At 37.3% G+C, this 14853-nt stretch overlaps 3 protein-coding genes across 6 annotated transcripts; 1 reads left to right on the top strand and 2 right to left on the bottom strand.

Annotated features, from left to right (window-relative positions):
* Positions 1–1542: 1542 nt before the first annotated feature.
* LOC133879256 (protein FAR-RED IMPAIRED RESPONSE 1-like) lies at positions 1543–3649 on the bottom strand. The gene is made up of 5 exons (XM_062317786.1): positions 2462–3649; positions 2274–2360; positions 2118–2186; positions 1903–2028; positions 1543–1821 (listed from the first exon to the last, which is right to left on the bottom strand). Exons 1-5 carry the CDS (start codon positions 3647–3649, stop codon positions 1543–1545), a joined length of 1749 nt encoding a protein of 582 aa, XP_062173770.1.
* Positions 3650–3666: 17 nt separating this feature from the next.
* LOC133879255 (protein FAR1-RELATED SEQUENCE 8-like) lies at positions 3667–4882 on the bottom strand. Its single transcript, XM_062317785.1, has 3 exons — positions 4804–4882; positions 4128–4712; positions 3667–4013 (listed from the first exon to the last, which is right to left on the bottom strand). Exons 1-3 carry the CDS (start codon positions 4880–4882, stop codon positions 3667–3669), a joined length of 1011 nt encoding a protein of 336 aa, XP_062173769.1.
* Positions 4883–8992: 4110 nt separating this feature from the next.
* LOC133880514 (putative disease resistance RPP13-like protein 1) lies at positions 8993–14658 on the top strand. Of its 4 annotated transcripts, none has more exons than XR_009902315.1 (4): positions 8994–12848; positions 12963–13090; positions 13810–13882; positions 14151–14658. XR_009902315.1 is itself a non-coding variant. In XM_062319464.1 (2 exons), exon 1 carries the CDS (start codon positions 9126–9128, stop codon positions 12816–12818), a length of 3693 nt encoding a protein of 1230 aa, XP_062175448.1. In that variant the 5' UTR covers positions 8993–9125; the 3' UTR covers positions 12819–12848; positions 14151–14658. The 4 variants fall into 4 exon arrangements, 1 of the variants encoding a protein (XP_062175448.1); XR_009902314.1 differs by having other exon boundaries at positions 13683–13882; XR_009902316.1 differs by lacking the exon at positions 13810–13882.
* The last annotated feature ends 195 nt before the right edge of the window (positions 14659–14853 follow it).

Below are 14853 nucleotides of genomic sequence, written 5' to 3'. Positions count from 1 at the left end.
TCTTATTAGTGGAACAATAGAAATTCTGAATTTCAATTATGATTAGTATTAGTACCCGAATTTAAATTTTGAATACTGCATGAATTGTAGTATCTAGTACTACAATTTAAATGATGGAAGTTTTGGTCTTTATTCATGCAGGAGAGGCTAATCAAGGGTACTGCATTTGTTCATGAGACCTTTGGTGCCTACAAAAAGGATTGAGTTGCTGATTTTTTTTTTTTTTTGATGCCATAGCATGTGAATCACACAGGGTATTTTGAATGGCCTCATATGTTATCTAAATATAATCTCCTTGCTTTTTCTCCCAATTGAATCATATGTTATAATTGTGGAATAATTTTTGTTGTGGTTACAATTCTGTCTCCCTCACTCTAATCTTGTGGTAACATAGAAAGTAGTGAGATATAAGAGGTGTGAATATGGGGTTTGATTGGGTGAATTTGTTTGAACAAGTTGATGGGGAAGGTTGCATCTAAAAAGTGTCATAAATGGGTCTTCAAAGTTGCAGATTGCAACTTTGTCCAAGTTGCATATCCAAGTTGCAGATTGCAACTTTGTCGCCTCATCCATTCAGAAACTAACCAAAATTCCCACTCAACCATTAAATCTACTGAATGACAACAACCAAACTACTTTATAAAATTCAAAAACTCAACAATACAAATCAAGACAAAACAAGACATTAATTCTTCTCTCTTCCGAGGATCTTTTTTGGCAGCCCCCATCTGCTACGTATCTCCATGTTTTCACTTGTCAACTTGAATCTTTTAGTAACAATTCTCGTTCTACAATTTGCTTCTCAATTCAAATCTGATTTCCATGCTTTAGATCAAAGCATAGTCTGCATAAGATAGTTTTCAATCCTCTACCTTTCAAGTTTCAAGTCTCTAATGACCCATATCATAACATCCTCCCAATTAGTAGCCGGATCTTCAACAAGAAATTTGCTTAAAATCACCTTTCAAATCCTTTTACTAAACCCACATTGGAAAAAATAAGTGTCCCCTCCCCTCAATACAACTTTTACAAAAACCAAGTATTACTGCTATAAACAATCTCCTTCCATGGGAGAAAGAGAGACAGACTTTATAGATCAGCATAAATACCTGTGCTCATCAATATTCATGAATAAATCAATATGCATCCTGCCAACCTCAATGAACCAAAACCAATAAAAAGCCTAAATATATATATATATATATATATATATATATATATATATACTTGAAGACATATGCATCCTGCCAACCTCAATGAACCAAAACCAAACAAAAGCCTAAAAAACAAGGAATAGGGTCAAGAAACAAAATTGAGTCTAACTAACAATCCCACAATAAACCGCAAAAACTCAGTCTTACAATCGCAACAACCTTGCATAACACACCAAGCAGGGAGACAAGCAAGCACATACAATTCACCATAAATTCTATATATTGGCTTTTTACTTAAAATTCCTACTATTGTCTGGTTTCGAATAAACTACATAATGACATACGAGTAAAGAAAAATAAAATCTGGAACCGCACACAAATAACCATTTCAATGTGGAAGTAAACCATTCATCAGAAGACGTATAGTTGACCGCACAACATCAGTAATTGTGGGCAGGACACTTATATGGTTGAGTGCGGCATAAACTTGATTGAAGATGGGCCGCACATGCATTTCAATTGCCGGATCAGTTGGGATTATGGAATTAAAAACGTGTGTCATCCAAGCAATTATTACGGCTGGGTTGGTATTGATACAATATGGTAAAAACCACAACAATTGAAGCAATACTTCTTGACTCAAAGGGAGAGGATCCATAGTCAAGACCTGAAAATCAGCTTTAATATTCAGACATCTAAAATCTAAAATGGATGCATTTTAATAACACAATACTATCAAGTGATTTACCTGGGAGCAAATCCAATTCACAATTGACACATCACGCATTTGTAAGGCTGTAGTGAAAGCCTCTTGGTATTTGTGTTGGCTTATCATTGTGGACAACAGATTTATGGGGTCAATCGACAAATTCACCTAATGAATGCACACATGATTCGTTTCTCTTATTGTACGCATATAAATTCCAATCGAGAAACAATGACTTTAAAAAACACAAATTATACCTGAGAAAGAATAGAATGATGGTGACCACTGAAGGTGTGAGCAATTGTCGATGACGAAGCGACGGAATCCTGCAAAAACAAACATTAAATATCCTCGTGAAATATCAAATAATTATCAAAAATCAACTAATAAATAAAGAGATATTGGCTAATCACCTGAGTACTATGATCGTGAGTTGCAGAAGGTACAGAAGGCAACGGAGATTGACTAGTGTTGCCTTGATTTTCCGTTGATTTCGAGGCCTACAATTAAAAAATGGTTTATGCAATGTGGGAAAGCACACATGTTTTTAAGCAAATAAAATGTGGACATAAATAATAAAAAAAATAAAGAAATCACTAACTTGATTTTTTCGTCTCTTCGTTTTAGCATTGTTGTCTCTTGGTGGCTTGCTTGATACATTGGATTTCTTTACCACTGTTTCTATAACAGCCACCTTTCTCTTTGTTCGTGGCCTCCCTTTACAAGTAACCTTATGAGGACTAAGCACCTTTTGGCAACTAGAAGATGCGACAATAGGTGGAATGCCAGAAGCTTGATTTTCGCAATGCCACAACTCCTTTATTTGATCAATTCTTTTCATTAGTTCCATGCAACGTTCCTCCGTGTTTTCTGATGCGAGCGACAGTAATTCCTCAAAATTGTTTCTCACCTTGTCATATATTTGGGCATGTGGATTATCACCAATGACATCATAACTACTCTTAACCTTCGAGTACTCTCGCTTAATATCCTTCCTCCATCTATCAAGAACATATCTTTGTGGCAAAGTTGCCACTTTCTTTGTCCGTAACACGGAAAGTGAATGCTTACATAAGATGTCTCTTACTTCAAACAATGCACACGTGCACTTCACTTCCAATTCATCTTCATTGAAGTAAACAAGAAATGTTTTTTCTATTAAGTGGTCTCCAACGGCAACATATTCAATAACTTCAAACGTGGAAATTGCACCTTCACTTTTGAGATGAGAGTTATTACAGGACATCATTTTCACAAACTGCTCATGTACTTCTTTGAACTTCGCATTTGTGTAGACAACTTGAAACTGTTTCTCTAACTGCAAGGCGCTTATACATGAGATTGTGCGATTGAAAGAATCAAAATCAGCACGTGTCTCACTCTCGACCATTCTCCTTAAAGCATTATCATATTCATCAACAAATTCTTTCAATGTGGTTCGTGAGTGCACGTAACCATCAAAAAATGCGTTCATACTTTCACTTCGCTGTGTAGTGTTCATTCCCGCCCAAAACGTATCTTTCATGTATGCCGGCACCCAAAATGTCTTATCCCTATATAACCCATTCAACCATGCATTATCATGAAGGTTATACTTCTCCAGTAGATCTTTCCAGTTTTCCTCATATTCTTCACATGTTTGAGAGTCATACAAACATTTATTTATGGCACTCTTAATGCCATCAAAATTAGCATGTGATCCAAACTTTTCACGGAATTTTTCCATAATGTGCCACATACAATATCTATGTCGACTTTCAGGGAAAACAATAGCAATTGCATTTTTCATAGCTCTATCCTGGTCTGTTATAATTGCTTTAGGGCTTGGTCATTCACGCACTCCAACCAACATTTAAACAACCACACAAATGTGTCTGTATCCTCGCTTGAAATTAGTCCTGCCCCCAAAAGTATAGATTGACCATGATGATTCACTCCTACAAAATGAGCAAATGGCATGTCATAGCTATTGGTCAAATACGTTGTGTCAAACGTAATAACATCTCCAAAGTAATCATATGCTGCCCTACTCCGTGCATCCGCCCAAAAAACATTTCGTAACCTACAATCATCATCCATATCTATCATAAAGTAGAAGCCACTATTTTGCTTTTGCATTCTTCTGAAGTAATCACAAAGTGCTTGGGCACCACCTTTACCAAGACGGAGTTCTTTTGCCTTATTAATATAATTCCGACAATCTCTCTCTCCAAAAGAAAGACTCTCAAACCCCCCACTTTCAACGACTAACGAATTGAAATTCTTACTCAGACGTATTCCTGCTCTATCATTTAGCTCAAGTCTTCTTTTTGCAGCATCATTAATTTTCCTATTGCTTCTAAAAAATCTCGCTTTACCCGGGCTTAACGAATGATTATGCGTCAACTCAACTTTACTCAAAAACCACGTTCCATCACCACATAATTTCGCACAAATCCTAGCACCACACCTTGTTCTATTAGTTGTTGGAATTGGCTTCGCAACATCATTTGTAGCTCGCTTGTCACCTCCACGAGTACATATAAGCACTACGTAACTTTTTCTACCCTTCGTTTTTCTCGAGGTTCTATGAGCTACATCAAACCCAGCTTGCTTAGCATACCTCCTATAATAAGAGCAAACTTCTTCTATTGAACTAAAAGTCATTGATGACTTCGGTTCTTCAATTTTCTCATCATCCTTTAACACCACAGGTAAGACCACATTTTCTTCCTTATCACTCAACTCTTCATCTGAACTAAAAGTCATTAAATCCTTTGGTTCTTCAACTTTCTCATCATCCTTATCACTCAACTCTTCATCTGAAATAAACGTCGTTAAATCCTTCGGTTCTTCAACTTTGTCACCCACATCTATCCAAAAAAGAATACCAAGTGTATTTATAAAAAAAAAAGCCTAGAATAATAATAAAGAAATAAAAACAAAAAAAGTCAAAAATCTAACCATTTTGATGGTTGTCTTGATGGGTTAAAGCACCGTCAAATTGACCCTCGGTATCCAATCGTGAACTTGAAGAGTCCATTTTGGAAAATGCTATATTAAAAAGCACTACAAGTTAATTGAATGGAAAAATGTAAGAATTTGTTAATAATAATAAAATTCTATTACGCATTAGAGAATTGTAGAAAAAGTAAGACTAGACATGAATATATAACACAAGAATAGTGAAAGAAAATTATAGAAATGAGGGATTCAAGGTGGAAGAAAATTATAGTCAAATTTATTAGAGATGAGGGATTCAAGGTGGAAGAAAATTATAGTCAAATTTATTATAGAAATCTACTTGCATAATTATTATAGAAATCTATCTCCATCTTTTCTCATAGCTCAAGTATCATCTATGATTAAAAATAAATAAAAATAAAGCATAGGGAGCGAAAAAATAAAAATTTGAAACTATATGGAGCAAAAAGGTACTTAACCCAAAAATTAAATCCAAACCTTTTAAAAAACTAAAAAAAAAAAAATTCTGTAAATTTTTTACAACACTTGAGCCAAATGGATCTCCAATGGACTACACTCCCCGTGATTACATGAACATGTTTTGATGCAAGAGAATGAGTGCATTATCATTATTATCATTATTCAACATGGGCCAAACCCTTTCAAAATATGGCATCTCAGTCAACAAGTGCTAAGGGATTGGGAATGAGAATTTTCAATATTCATCATAGGGAAGGCAATGATGTTGTTTAAGACAAAATTTCTGCCATCATTGCTCAAATGATGTCGAGCAAAGGCCTTTCTTCCTTCCATTTTACAAACAAACAAATCTACTAGCCAGTAAATTAGTCCAAATCCACGAAAATCTGCAACATGTCTGAACTTGGTCAGTGGAGCATTTTATCAAGCACCTGTGTGCAATGGAAAAACAACCCAAAAATTTTAATAAAGCAAAATGCAAAACAAAAGAGCTGGGAAAAGGGGAGAGGAGATCACCCCTAGCAACACAACAGACCCCGCCAGAGAGAGAGAGAAACCTTTTTTTAGCGTGGCCGACCGGAGACAGAGCTGGACTGAGACGAAATCTGCCGGAGCGGGAAGCGCCGGACGACGGAGAAGGGCGACCGCCTAGAGAGAAGCCGGCGACGTCACTGACCGGAGGCAAATTTCAGAACTCGGAGGGACTGGGCAGCGTTGGAATCGAGCGGGAAGCGCCAGAGAGCGGAAATATGCCGGAGAGAGGGAGAGAGAGAGCGAGCGGAAGCACCGGACGACGCTCCACGGAGAAATTTCAGATCTGTACGGGCATAGAGATTTCAGAGAGAGAGAGGTCTTCGTGCGAAATTCATTTGAATTTCCCTCTGTTTAGTTTTCTAGCCGCATGACCAAAACAGAAAAAAACAATATTTTATTACCTGCCACGTAGGTGTGTTGTGGAGATGTTGTGAAGGAGAAGTGTGTAGATCATTTCTCATTTTTATTTTTTAGGGTTAAGGACCTTTTTAGTTTTAGAGTTTTGAAAATTTTATTTTTTAGTCCATAAATTTTAATTTGCATCACAGATGATATATCAATTTTGAAAAATGACTAAATTAATACCCGATTAACTTCTCCGTCCAAAAACTAACGGCCCGCCACGTGTCAACTTCAGAGGTTGACACGTGGCACTATATAAAAAAATTAAAAATAATAATAATAATTTTTTTTTTTTTTTAAAAAAAAGGGTGGTTGGACGGTCTGGGGTGGCCACCCCCTGGATAGAAGAAAAAGAAAAAAGAAAAAGGCAAGATAGGTTTTGCCCTTGGGAGTGGTCGAACCACCCCCAAGGGCCACGGGGGTGGTTCGGCCACCCCCAGATTGGCCGGTCTGGGGGTAGCCGAACTACCCCCATATCGGCCGGTCTGGGGGTGACCGAACCACTCCTGTGGCCTATGGGGGTGGTTCGGCCCCCCCAAGGGCAAAACGGGAAAAGTAAATTTTGGATGGTTTGGTCATTGGGGGTGGCCTAACGACCCCCAAGGGCCACGAGGGTAGTTCGGCCACCCCCATATCGGCCGGGCTGGGGGTGGCCGAACCACCCCCATAGGCCACCCCCAGACCGGCCGAACCAACCTCGTGGCCCTTGGGGGTGGCCGGGCAAAACTGATCTTGATTTTTTTTTTTTTTTTTTGTCAAAGGGTGGCCGAACCACCCCATGGGGGGGGTGGTTCGGCCATCCCAGACCGGCCAAGGGGGTGGCTCACCCTTTGGCCAAAATGGGAGTGGCCGGCCACCCCATGGTGGCCAAGGTGGGTGGCTCAACCACCCCCTTGTTTTTTTTTATTTTTTTTTTTCCAGTTTTTTTTTCAATTTTTAAAATATATATATTTTTAATTAATTTTTAAAGATTTTTAATTTTTTTTATATAGTGTCACGTGTCAACCTCTGAAGTTGACACGTGGCGAGCCATTAGTTTTTTTACGGAAAAATTAACCGAGGTACTAATTTGGTTATTTTTCAAAATTGATATATCATTTGTAATGCAAATTGAAACTCAGGAATTAAAAAATAAAGTTTTCAAAACTCAGGGACCATTGGACTATTTAATCCTATTTTTTATTCAAACCTTGTTTCAAGAGACAAAGCGGGAGTGATTGGGTGTGGGCGCGAGTGTATCGGTACATAGCGAGTTGACGACACAGATGAGATCTGATCTACAAACCATTTCATCCAATAGCTATTAATGGGGCATATTTAAAAGTCTGCCTTCGAAAAAGCAATCACAAAGGCTGGTCGGTCATAGGCTCAGCATGGTGTTTATCAATTACACCAAAGACCAACCTACGGCATATTAGGCCTGTAAGCGTGGGTCCATTATGTCCGGGAGTTGCATCTGGTTTTGTTGAGGTAATAATGGGCATTGGAATTCGAGATTCATGTGGAAAAATTCTTGAATTCGGGCTTTTACTCGGGTTAATTGCGGGTTGCTGGGTTTTGAAAAAAAAACCCAAAAAAAATCCTGATTCTTTTCCCTATCCAACACACTATAATAGTCCAACCACTCTTTCTTATTAGTTATTACAAAAAAGAAAAGAAAAGAAAAAGTATTATTTACTGGTTAGTGAAATGTTATTTTGATTAGTCGGAATGTTAAAATATGAGTAAAAAAAGTTGCATTCATCTTAGCAATTTGAAAAAATAATTTGGTAAGCACTAATAAAGAATAAAAAAAAAAATAAATAAATAAAAAATTAGAGAAAAAATTAGGGGAGATATTGCGAATTTGCATAGAAAAGGCCCGAAAAGCTAATTTACTTTTCTGCATCTCATTTTAGGAGTTTAATAACGAACACTTAATTTTATGAGCTTTCATATTTTGTTTTTGTAATCTTTCTTTAAAGTTAAAAATTATCAATTTAGTGTATTTAATTTTTATTTCTTTACAATTTCACCTATCTTGTTAGGATTTAGGGTTAAATTAGACGGTCAAATAATAAAATAACCCTTATACCCCTTAAACTTTAAAAAATTACAGAATAACTCTTAAATTAGTAAATTACAATACTTTTTTTAAAGAAAAGAAAAGATTACAAAAAAAAAAAAAACAGACCGCACAAGCTATAAATGTTAAAGTTAAGTTTTTCCAACACTTTTTTCACTTTTTTGCTTTTTGCCCCCCCCCCTTTTTTTTTTTAAATTTTTGTATGTAACACTTTTCTTTTTACCTAAATGAGAAAAGCTGAAAAGAGGTGTAATAAAAAGAATTTTTTTTTACCGAAAGATATAAGTATTTCATTGATCAAAGATCACCGGCATAAAGCACTTACATCACAAAGTATAAAGTTCTACAAAATTATAACCACATGCTATGAGATTATAAATACAAATAAATAAAGTGATATTTATGATACAAATAGTTAAAGAGCGAGCAAACTAGATTTAAGATAAGGGTAATCAAATACCCTAAAATTTTATTTACACTAACTGTAAGAGATAACTCTTTATACAGAACTATTCAAGTTACGAGAAATAAACTCTTATTCAAAATAAAAACACAGTTACTGAGTTGCGGAGAAGAGATAAAACTGTACAATATAGTGGTAAATCGACAGATAGATAGTAAATTGGTGAAAATTACAAATGTGGTCAGAAAGGACCTACAAACAAAGGAAAAAACGAAGGTAGGAGCGAGGTAACTTTCGATACCTTCTTTTTGACTTTTTAGAGCTCTTTTTCATAACCCAGTTCTTCGACATAAAAGCAAAAGATTGCTTGCAATCTGATTATGCTCTGCTGTGCACGACTACAATCACCTAATTTATTTCCGCTGCAAAGAAGAAAAAATGGCAGATGTGGGAGAAGCGTTTCTCTCTGTTGTCTTCGAGGGTTTATTCAAAAAAATGACTCTCGAGGTCCTTGATTTCTTTCGGGGACGAAAACTCGCCGATGAGCCCTTTAGAAAGATGAAGACAGCAATGCTGTCTGTGAGGGCGGTGATCGAGGACGCGGAGGACAAGGAACTAACGCAGCCTGTGGTGAATGGGTGGCTTGATGAGCTGAAAGATGCTCTCTATGATGCGGAGGACATCTTGGATGAGATTGATACAGAAATCCGGAGACGCGAGTTGGCTGCTGAATCTCAAACCGCTGCAATTAAGGTACCGAACTCTGTCTCTACTCTTCTTAATCCTTTTTTCAAGGAGATGAAACGGAAGACGGAAGAGGTACTTGACAGATTAGAATATCTAGCAAAGCAAAATGATGTCTTGGGTCTAAGAGAAGGTGTTGGAGGGAAACCATCAGAAAGATTGCCCACCACTTGTTTGGTTGAAGAATCTGGTATTTTTGGTAGGGATGGTGATAAGGAGGCAATAGTTAAGTTGTTGCTCGCGGACGATGCAATTGCCCGTGCCATGGGTGTGATTGGCATAGTGGGCATGGGGGGAATTGGGAAGACCACCCTTGCTCAGCTTGTATACAACGACCAGAGGGTGCAGGAGCATTTTGACCTTGAAGCATGGGTGTGTGTTCCACAGCAATTTGACGTGTTCGGGATAACGAAAACAATTCTAGAGGCAGTAACTTCGTCAACTTGTGATATTAAGGATCTGAATCAGCTTCAGGTTACACTGAAGCAGAAGCTGATGGGGAAAAAATTCCTACTTGTTTTAGATGATGTTTGGAATAGGAATTATGCTGTTTGGGAGGTCTTAAGTCAGCCCTTTAAATCTGGGGAGCAGGGAAGTAGGGTTATTGTAACAACACGTGATGACAGGGTTGCATTAGTCATGCGCACTTTTGCAACTTTTCATCTGAAGAAGTTACCAGAGGAAGATTGCTGGTCACTATTTGCAAAATATGCATTCCACGATGGTAACTTTGATGCACGTCCAAAGCATGAGGTAATCGGTAGACAAATTGTGAAAAGGTGCGAAGGACTACCTTTAGCAGCCAAAACAATTGGAGCTCTCTTGAGATCGAAATTAGATGTTGATGAATGGGATAAGATACTAAAGAGCGAAATTTGGGATTTACCAATTGACAAGACAAACATACTTCCTGTTCTGAGATTAAGCTACAAATATCTACCCTCACATCTAAAGGGATGCTTTGCTTATTGTTCAATATTCCCAAAGGGTTACGCATTCGAAAAAGATCAATTAGTTTTACTGTGGATGGCTGAAGGTTTATTGCAAGAACTCAAAAACAAAACAATGGAAGAAGTTGGTAATGATTACTTTCTTGATCTCATATCAAGATCATTGTTTCAACAATCAAGTGATGGCAAATCATGTTTTGTAATGCATGATCTTGTCAATGACTTAGCAAATTCTGTTTCTGGGCAATTTATCTTTAGGTTGGAGGGTGACAGTGTTGATGGAATTGTGAACAAGACGCATCACTTGTCGTATTTCAGAACAAGATTTGATAACTTTAAGAAGTTTGAGGCTCTTAACAAGGTTAAGCAGTTGCGCACCTTCCTGCCATTAGAATATTCCATAATGGACAACAATTTAACTAAAAAGGTACCACATGATTTATTGCCAAAGCTAAGATGTTTACGGGTACTCTCTTTGTCTCACTATGAGAATGTGACTTACTTGCCTGATTCAATTGGTAAAATTAAACAGTTACGTTATTTGGACCTTTCTTTCACTGCAGTTAAAAGGTTGCCTAATTCCATATGTGAGTTAATCAATTTGCAAACACTCAACTTATCATATTGTAACAATCTTGTTGGATTGCCAAGGGATATGCGAAAACTCGTTAATCTACGGCATCTTGATATTACTGGAACTGGCATAATGGAGATGCCGATACATTTGGGTAGACTAGACTCGCTCCAGACATTGACTACATTTATCATTGGCAAAACTAGTGGGTCCTCCATTGAAGAGTTGGGAAAACTTACAAATCTTCGAGGAAAGCTTGCTATTTTGAACCTTCAAAATGTTGTCTCTTCTACAGATGCTTCGGATGCAGGATTGAATGACAAGAAGCACATTGAGGAGTTGGTGTTGGAATGGAAAGCTGATACTGATATTTTAGAAAGTCAAAGAACTATACTTGACAGTCTCCAGCCTCATTCAAATTTGAAAAGTCTTACTATCAAATATTATAGAAGTAAAAGTTTTCCCAATTGGGTAGGGCATCCTTCATTTTCTAATATAGCATCTCTTCATCTATATGACTGTAAATATTGCTGCAGCTTGCCACCACTTGGGCATCTACCCTCTTTGCAAGACCTTTCTGTTATTAAGTTTGATGAAGTTGTTACAGTGGGTCGTGACTTTTATGGCAACAATTCTTCAATGAAGCCATTTGGAGCCCTAAAATTTCTAAGGTTTGAGCGAGCGTTGAAGTGGGAGAAATGGTTTTCTTTTGGTGCTGAAAGTGAAAGTGGAGCTTTTCCTCATCTTCAAGAGCTTTATATATATTACTGCCCTAAGCTATCAGGAGGGTTGCCCATCCATCTTCCTTCTTTAGCTAAACTTGAGATCAGGGAATGTCCGTTGCTAGGGGCTTTACTCCCAAAGGCTCCTGCTATATGTCAATTGAATCTAACACGTTGTAATAAGGATATGTTAAAGGATTTGCCAACCAAAATACAGGTTCTCAAAGTTGGAGGATTTGATGCACTAGATTCCCTAGCCATTGGAATGATGAAGTCCAGCTATTCTCTTCAAGAGTTAGAAATCTCTAACTGTACCTCACTTATTTCTCTTCAAGAGCTTCCAATGCACCGGATCTTTTCATCCCTTAAAACATTGCACTTGATAAATATTTATGATTCTTTTAGCTCCTTCCCATTGGACTTATTCCCAAACCTTTGTGATATCTATATCATTGGTTGTAGGAATTTGAAATCTCTATCAGTTCCAAAACAGCATTTAACGACCCTGCAAATACGAATCATAGATTGCCCTTGTTTTGAATCTTTTCCAAAAGGAGGATTGCTTGCCCCCAACCTTACATTGCTTTGGGTATGGAATTGTGGAAGTTTGAGGTCACTGCCTGACAAGATGCACGGACTCCTTCTATCTCTTGAGGAATTGCAAATAGTACATTGTCTAGGGATCAAGTCGTTTCCTGAAGGTGGCTTGCCTTCAAATCTGAGGTCAATTTCCATTGTCGATTGTGACAACCTCATTGCCAAACGAATGGGATGGGGTTTACAATATCTCCCCTTTCTTAAAAATTTGTTTATTTGTGGCGAAACGGGAGAGGTAGAGTCCTTTCCGGAGGTGGGATTGCTGCCCACCAATCTAAGTATTCTTCAAATAACGAATTTTCCAAATATGAAATCTTTGGATAACAAGGGGCTTCAACGCCTTGCTTCTCTTGAAGAATTGCGGATCTATAACTGCCCTATGCTCAAGTACTTGCCAGAAGAGGGGTTGCCTGCCTCCGTTTCTATTTTACTGATCAGCAATTGTCCTTTGCTAAAGAAACAATGTCACAGGAAAAAAGGGAAAGAATGGCGCAAGATCGCTCACGTCCACCTAATAATGATTGACGACAAATTGATTGAATGATCTAAAAGTCTAGCAAGAATCTCCACTAAGGTACATACTTTTTTCTAACATTTCCTCTCTTTTATAGGTTTCTCTTTGTTTTATCATTGTCCAATTGTTTTCCTTTTTGTTTGATTAATTGTATGGAAAATATTTGATCAACAGAATTTAACCCGCACTGCGCCAACTGAAGTTATTGCTGTTTGCCTTCAATTATCAAATTTTTGAGATGAGAAATTGGAGCTGGGTATTAGAGGGTGATAATGATATTATCTGTTGACTAAATAATGCAGGTCCGTTTCCAGTAGTGCTTTCATTCTTTGTCCTCAGCATTTTTCTTTTGTTTTTTTTCCTTCTTTATTTTTGTTTTCTTTTTCTTTTTCTTTTTTGAGTCAAATAAAATGTTTACCTTTTTATGAAATCATTTAGATCTATTTTCTCTTCCCCTTCCCCCAAGAAAATCAATTGTGATATTGTCAGAAAGTAGTTATAAATAGAGACAATTTGCAGGAAAATTTTCTTTGCTTGTTAAGAAAAAGTTCTAACTACGTTCTTAAACTTTTGAAGCTTCCTTCGCTTAATTAATATTGATTGTATGTTGCTTGTCACTCATTAAGGGGGTATTGGGAATCGGGATATCCAACAGTGTCATTATATTCCATTCTATCTTCCATTCCCTGCAAAACGAGAGGAGAAAGTTCTTTTGAAAAGGGACTTCTTCATGCTATTACTCCGTTAAGTAGATTTATTTTGTTGATTTAAGAGGTTGTTTTAGATATTATGCCTTCTCAATTTTTAAATGGAATCATCACTAACTGTAAGATTCGGTTGATCATGGGCTTGTAGATTCCAGTTCTTTTGATTGTTTTCAATTTTTTGGAACAGCTATGCTTGCGAGACTTGGAAAGACTGGAATCTTGATAGTCCTAATAATTTGTGGACTTGTAGATTCAGTTGATCATGGGGCTTGTAGATTCCAGTTCTTTTGATTGTTTTCAATTTTTCGGAACAGCTATGCTTGCGAGACTTGGAAAGACTGGAATCTTGATAGTCCTAATAATTTGTGGACTTCTTGGGGATAATGTGTACGTTCTGCTCTGTGAATCTTTTTTGGCTACTTATCACATATGTTTCTCTGATTATATAAAAAAATAAAAAATAAATCAAAGATCAGCAAATCGCAAGAATGCTATAAATGAGGTAGCGTTCTCCTTACTCAAAGCCTCTCTTTCTTTAGCTAAAAGAGGGAGAGATACTACCTGAACTGTAATCAGGCGAAATTCCTTTTTATGGAATGCAAGAAATAAAAATTGTTCCCTACAATATGACTTTGTTATTGGCTTGTTTTGACAGGTGATAGCGAACGGCCTCAACAAAGTTATTTTTTAGGGAGATTTGCCTGTGGTGGTGACTGTCTTTCTTAGCCAGGACCTCCCTCTCAAGTGGCACGTAGAGCCTTTTATCTCCAAAGCACGGCTTCTTCTGAATAACATTCCAGCTTGGTCGGACCGTAAAGTTTATCGCAGTGCGAATTGGACTGCGTATAACCTAGCCGGATGAGCTACGTGCCCTGACATTAGTGGAAATATTCCCTTTTCCTCCCTACCCCCCGTTGTCCTAGTCCCCCTAGCTATTAGGCTATCAGTGATATTAACCCTCCTTAGCTAGTTTCACTCGCTGTTTGAGTTGTTTTTGGCTTTGTGCTTTGACTATGTGTTCTTATTTGCCCAGATAAAGGAACTGGCTTGTTTTGTAAGACACCCTAATGTCATTGTTGGTCTGCATCTTGTATAATAAAAAAGTCCAGAAGCGCTAAGACCTTCATTAAAGAGAACAAAATTGTTGCCTGATTTAAGGATTACCTTCTATATCTATTTATCTATCTATCTATATAGATAGATATCCTCCTTCCAGTAATAGGATAATTGGTGAATATATAGTAACTAAAATGCTTGCAATATTATAACTTTGACAAATGTCGGTTCACATTTTAGTGACTGACATGATGGTGTTACATAAACTGCCACGTCACTTCGTGGGGACTTGTAATATAGGA

Source organism: Alnus glutinosa, chromosome 10, assembly GCF_958979055.1.
Source record: "Alnus glutinosa chromosome 10, dhAlnGlut1.1, whole genome shotgun sequence".
Lineage (NCBI taxonomy): Eukaryota > Viridiplantae > Streptophyta > Magnoliopsida > Fagales > Betulaceae > Alnus > Alnus glutinosa.
This window is presented reverse-complemented; position numbering and strand designations above follow the sequence as displayed.

Bases quoted from the DNA above. Each gene is read 5' to 3' on its own strand.
- LOC133880514 (XM_062319464.1), top strand. From the start codon at position 9,126: ATGGCAGATGTGGGAGAAGCGTTTCTCTCTGTTGTCTTCGAGGGTTTA.
- LOC133879256 (XM_062317786.1), bottom strand. From the start codon at position 3,649: ATGAAAAATGCAATTGCTATTGTTTTCCCTGAAAGTCGACATAGATAT. The intron at 2,187-2,273 runs GTGATTAGCCAA...TTGTTTTTGCAG, and splicing joins CTCACGATCATAGTACTCAG to GATTCCGTCGCTTCGTCATC. The intron at 2,029-2,117 runs GTATAATTTGTG...TGCATTCATTAG, and splicing joins ATCATTCTATTCTTTCTCAG to GTGAATTTGTCGATTGACCC.
- LOC133879255 (XM_062317785.1), bottom strand. From the start codon at position 4,882: ATGGACTCTTCAAGTTCACGATTGGATACCGAGGGTCAATTTGACGGT. The intron at 4,713-4,803 runs GTTAGATTTTTG...TTTTTTGGATAG, and splicing joins TCAAGACAACCATCAAAATG to ATGTGGGTGACAAAGTTGAA. The intron at 4,014-4,127 runs GTAAGAATTTCA...GTCTTGGTAAAG, and splicing joins TAGAGCAGGAATACGTCTGA to GTGGTGCCCAAGCACTTTGT.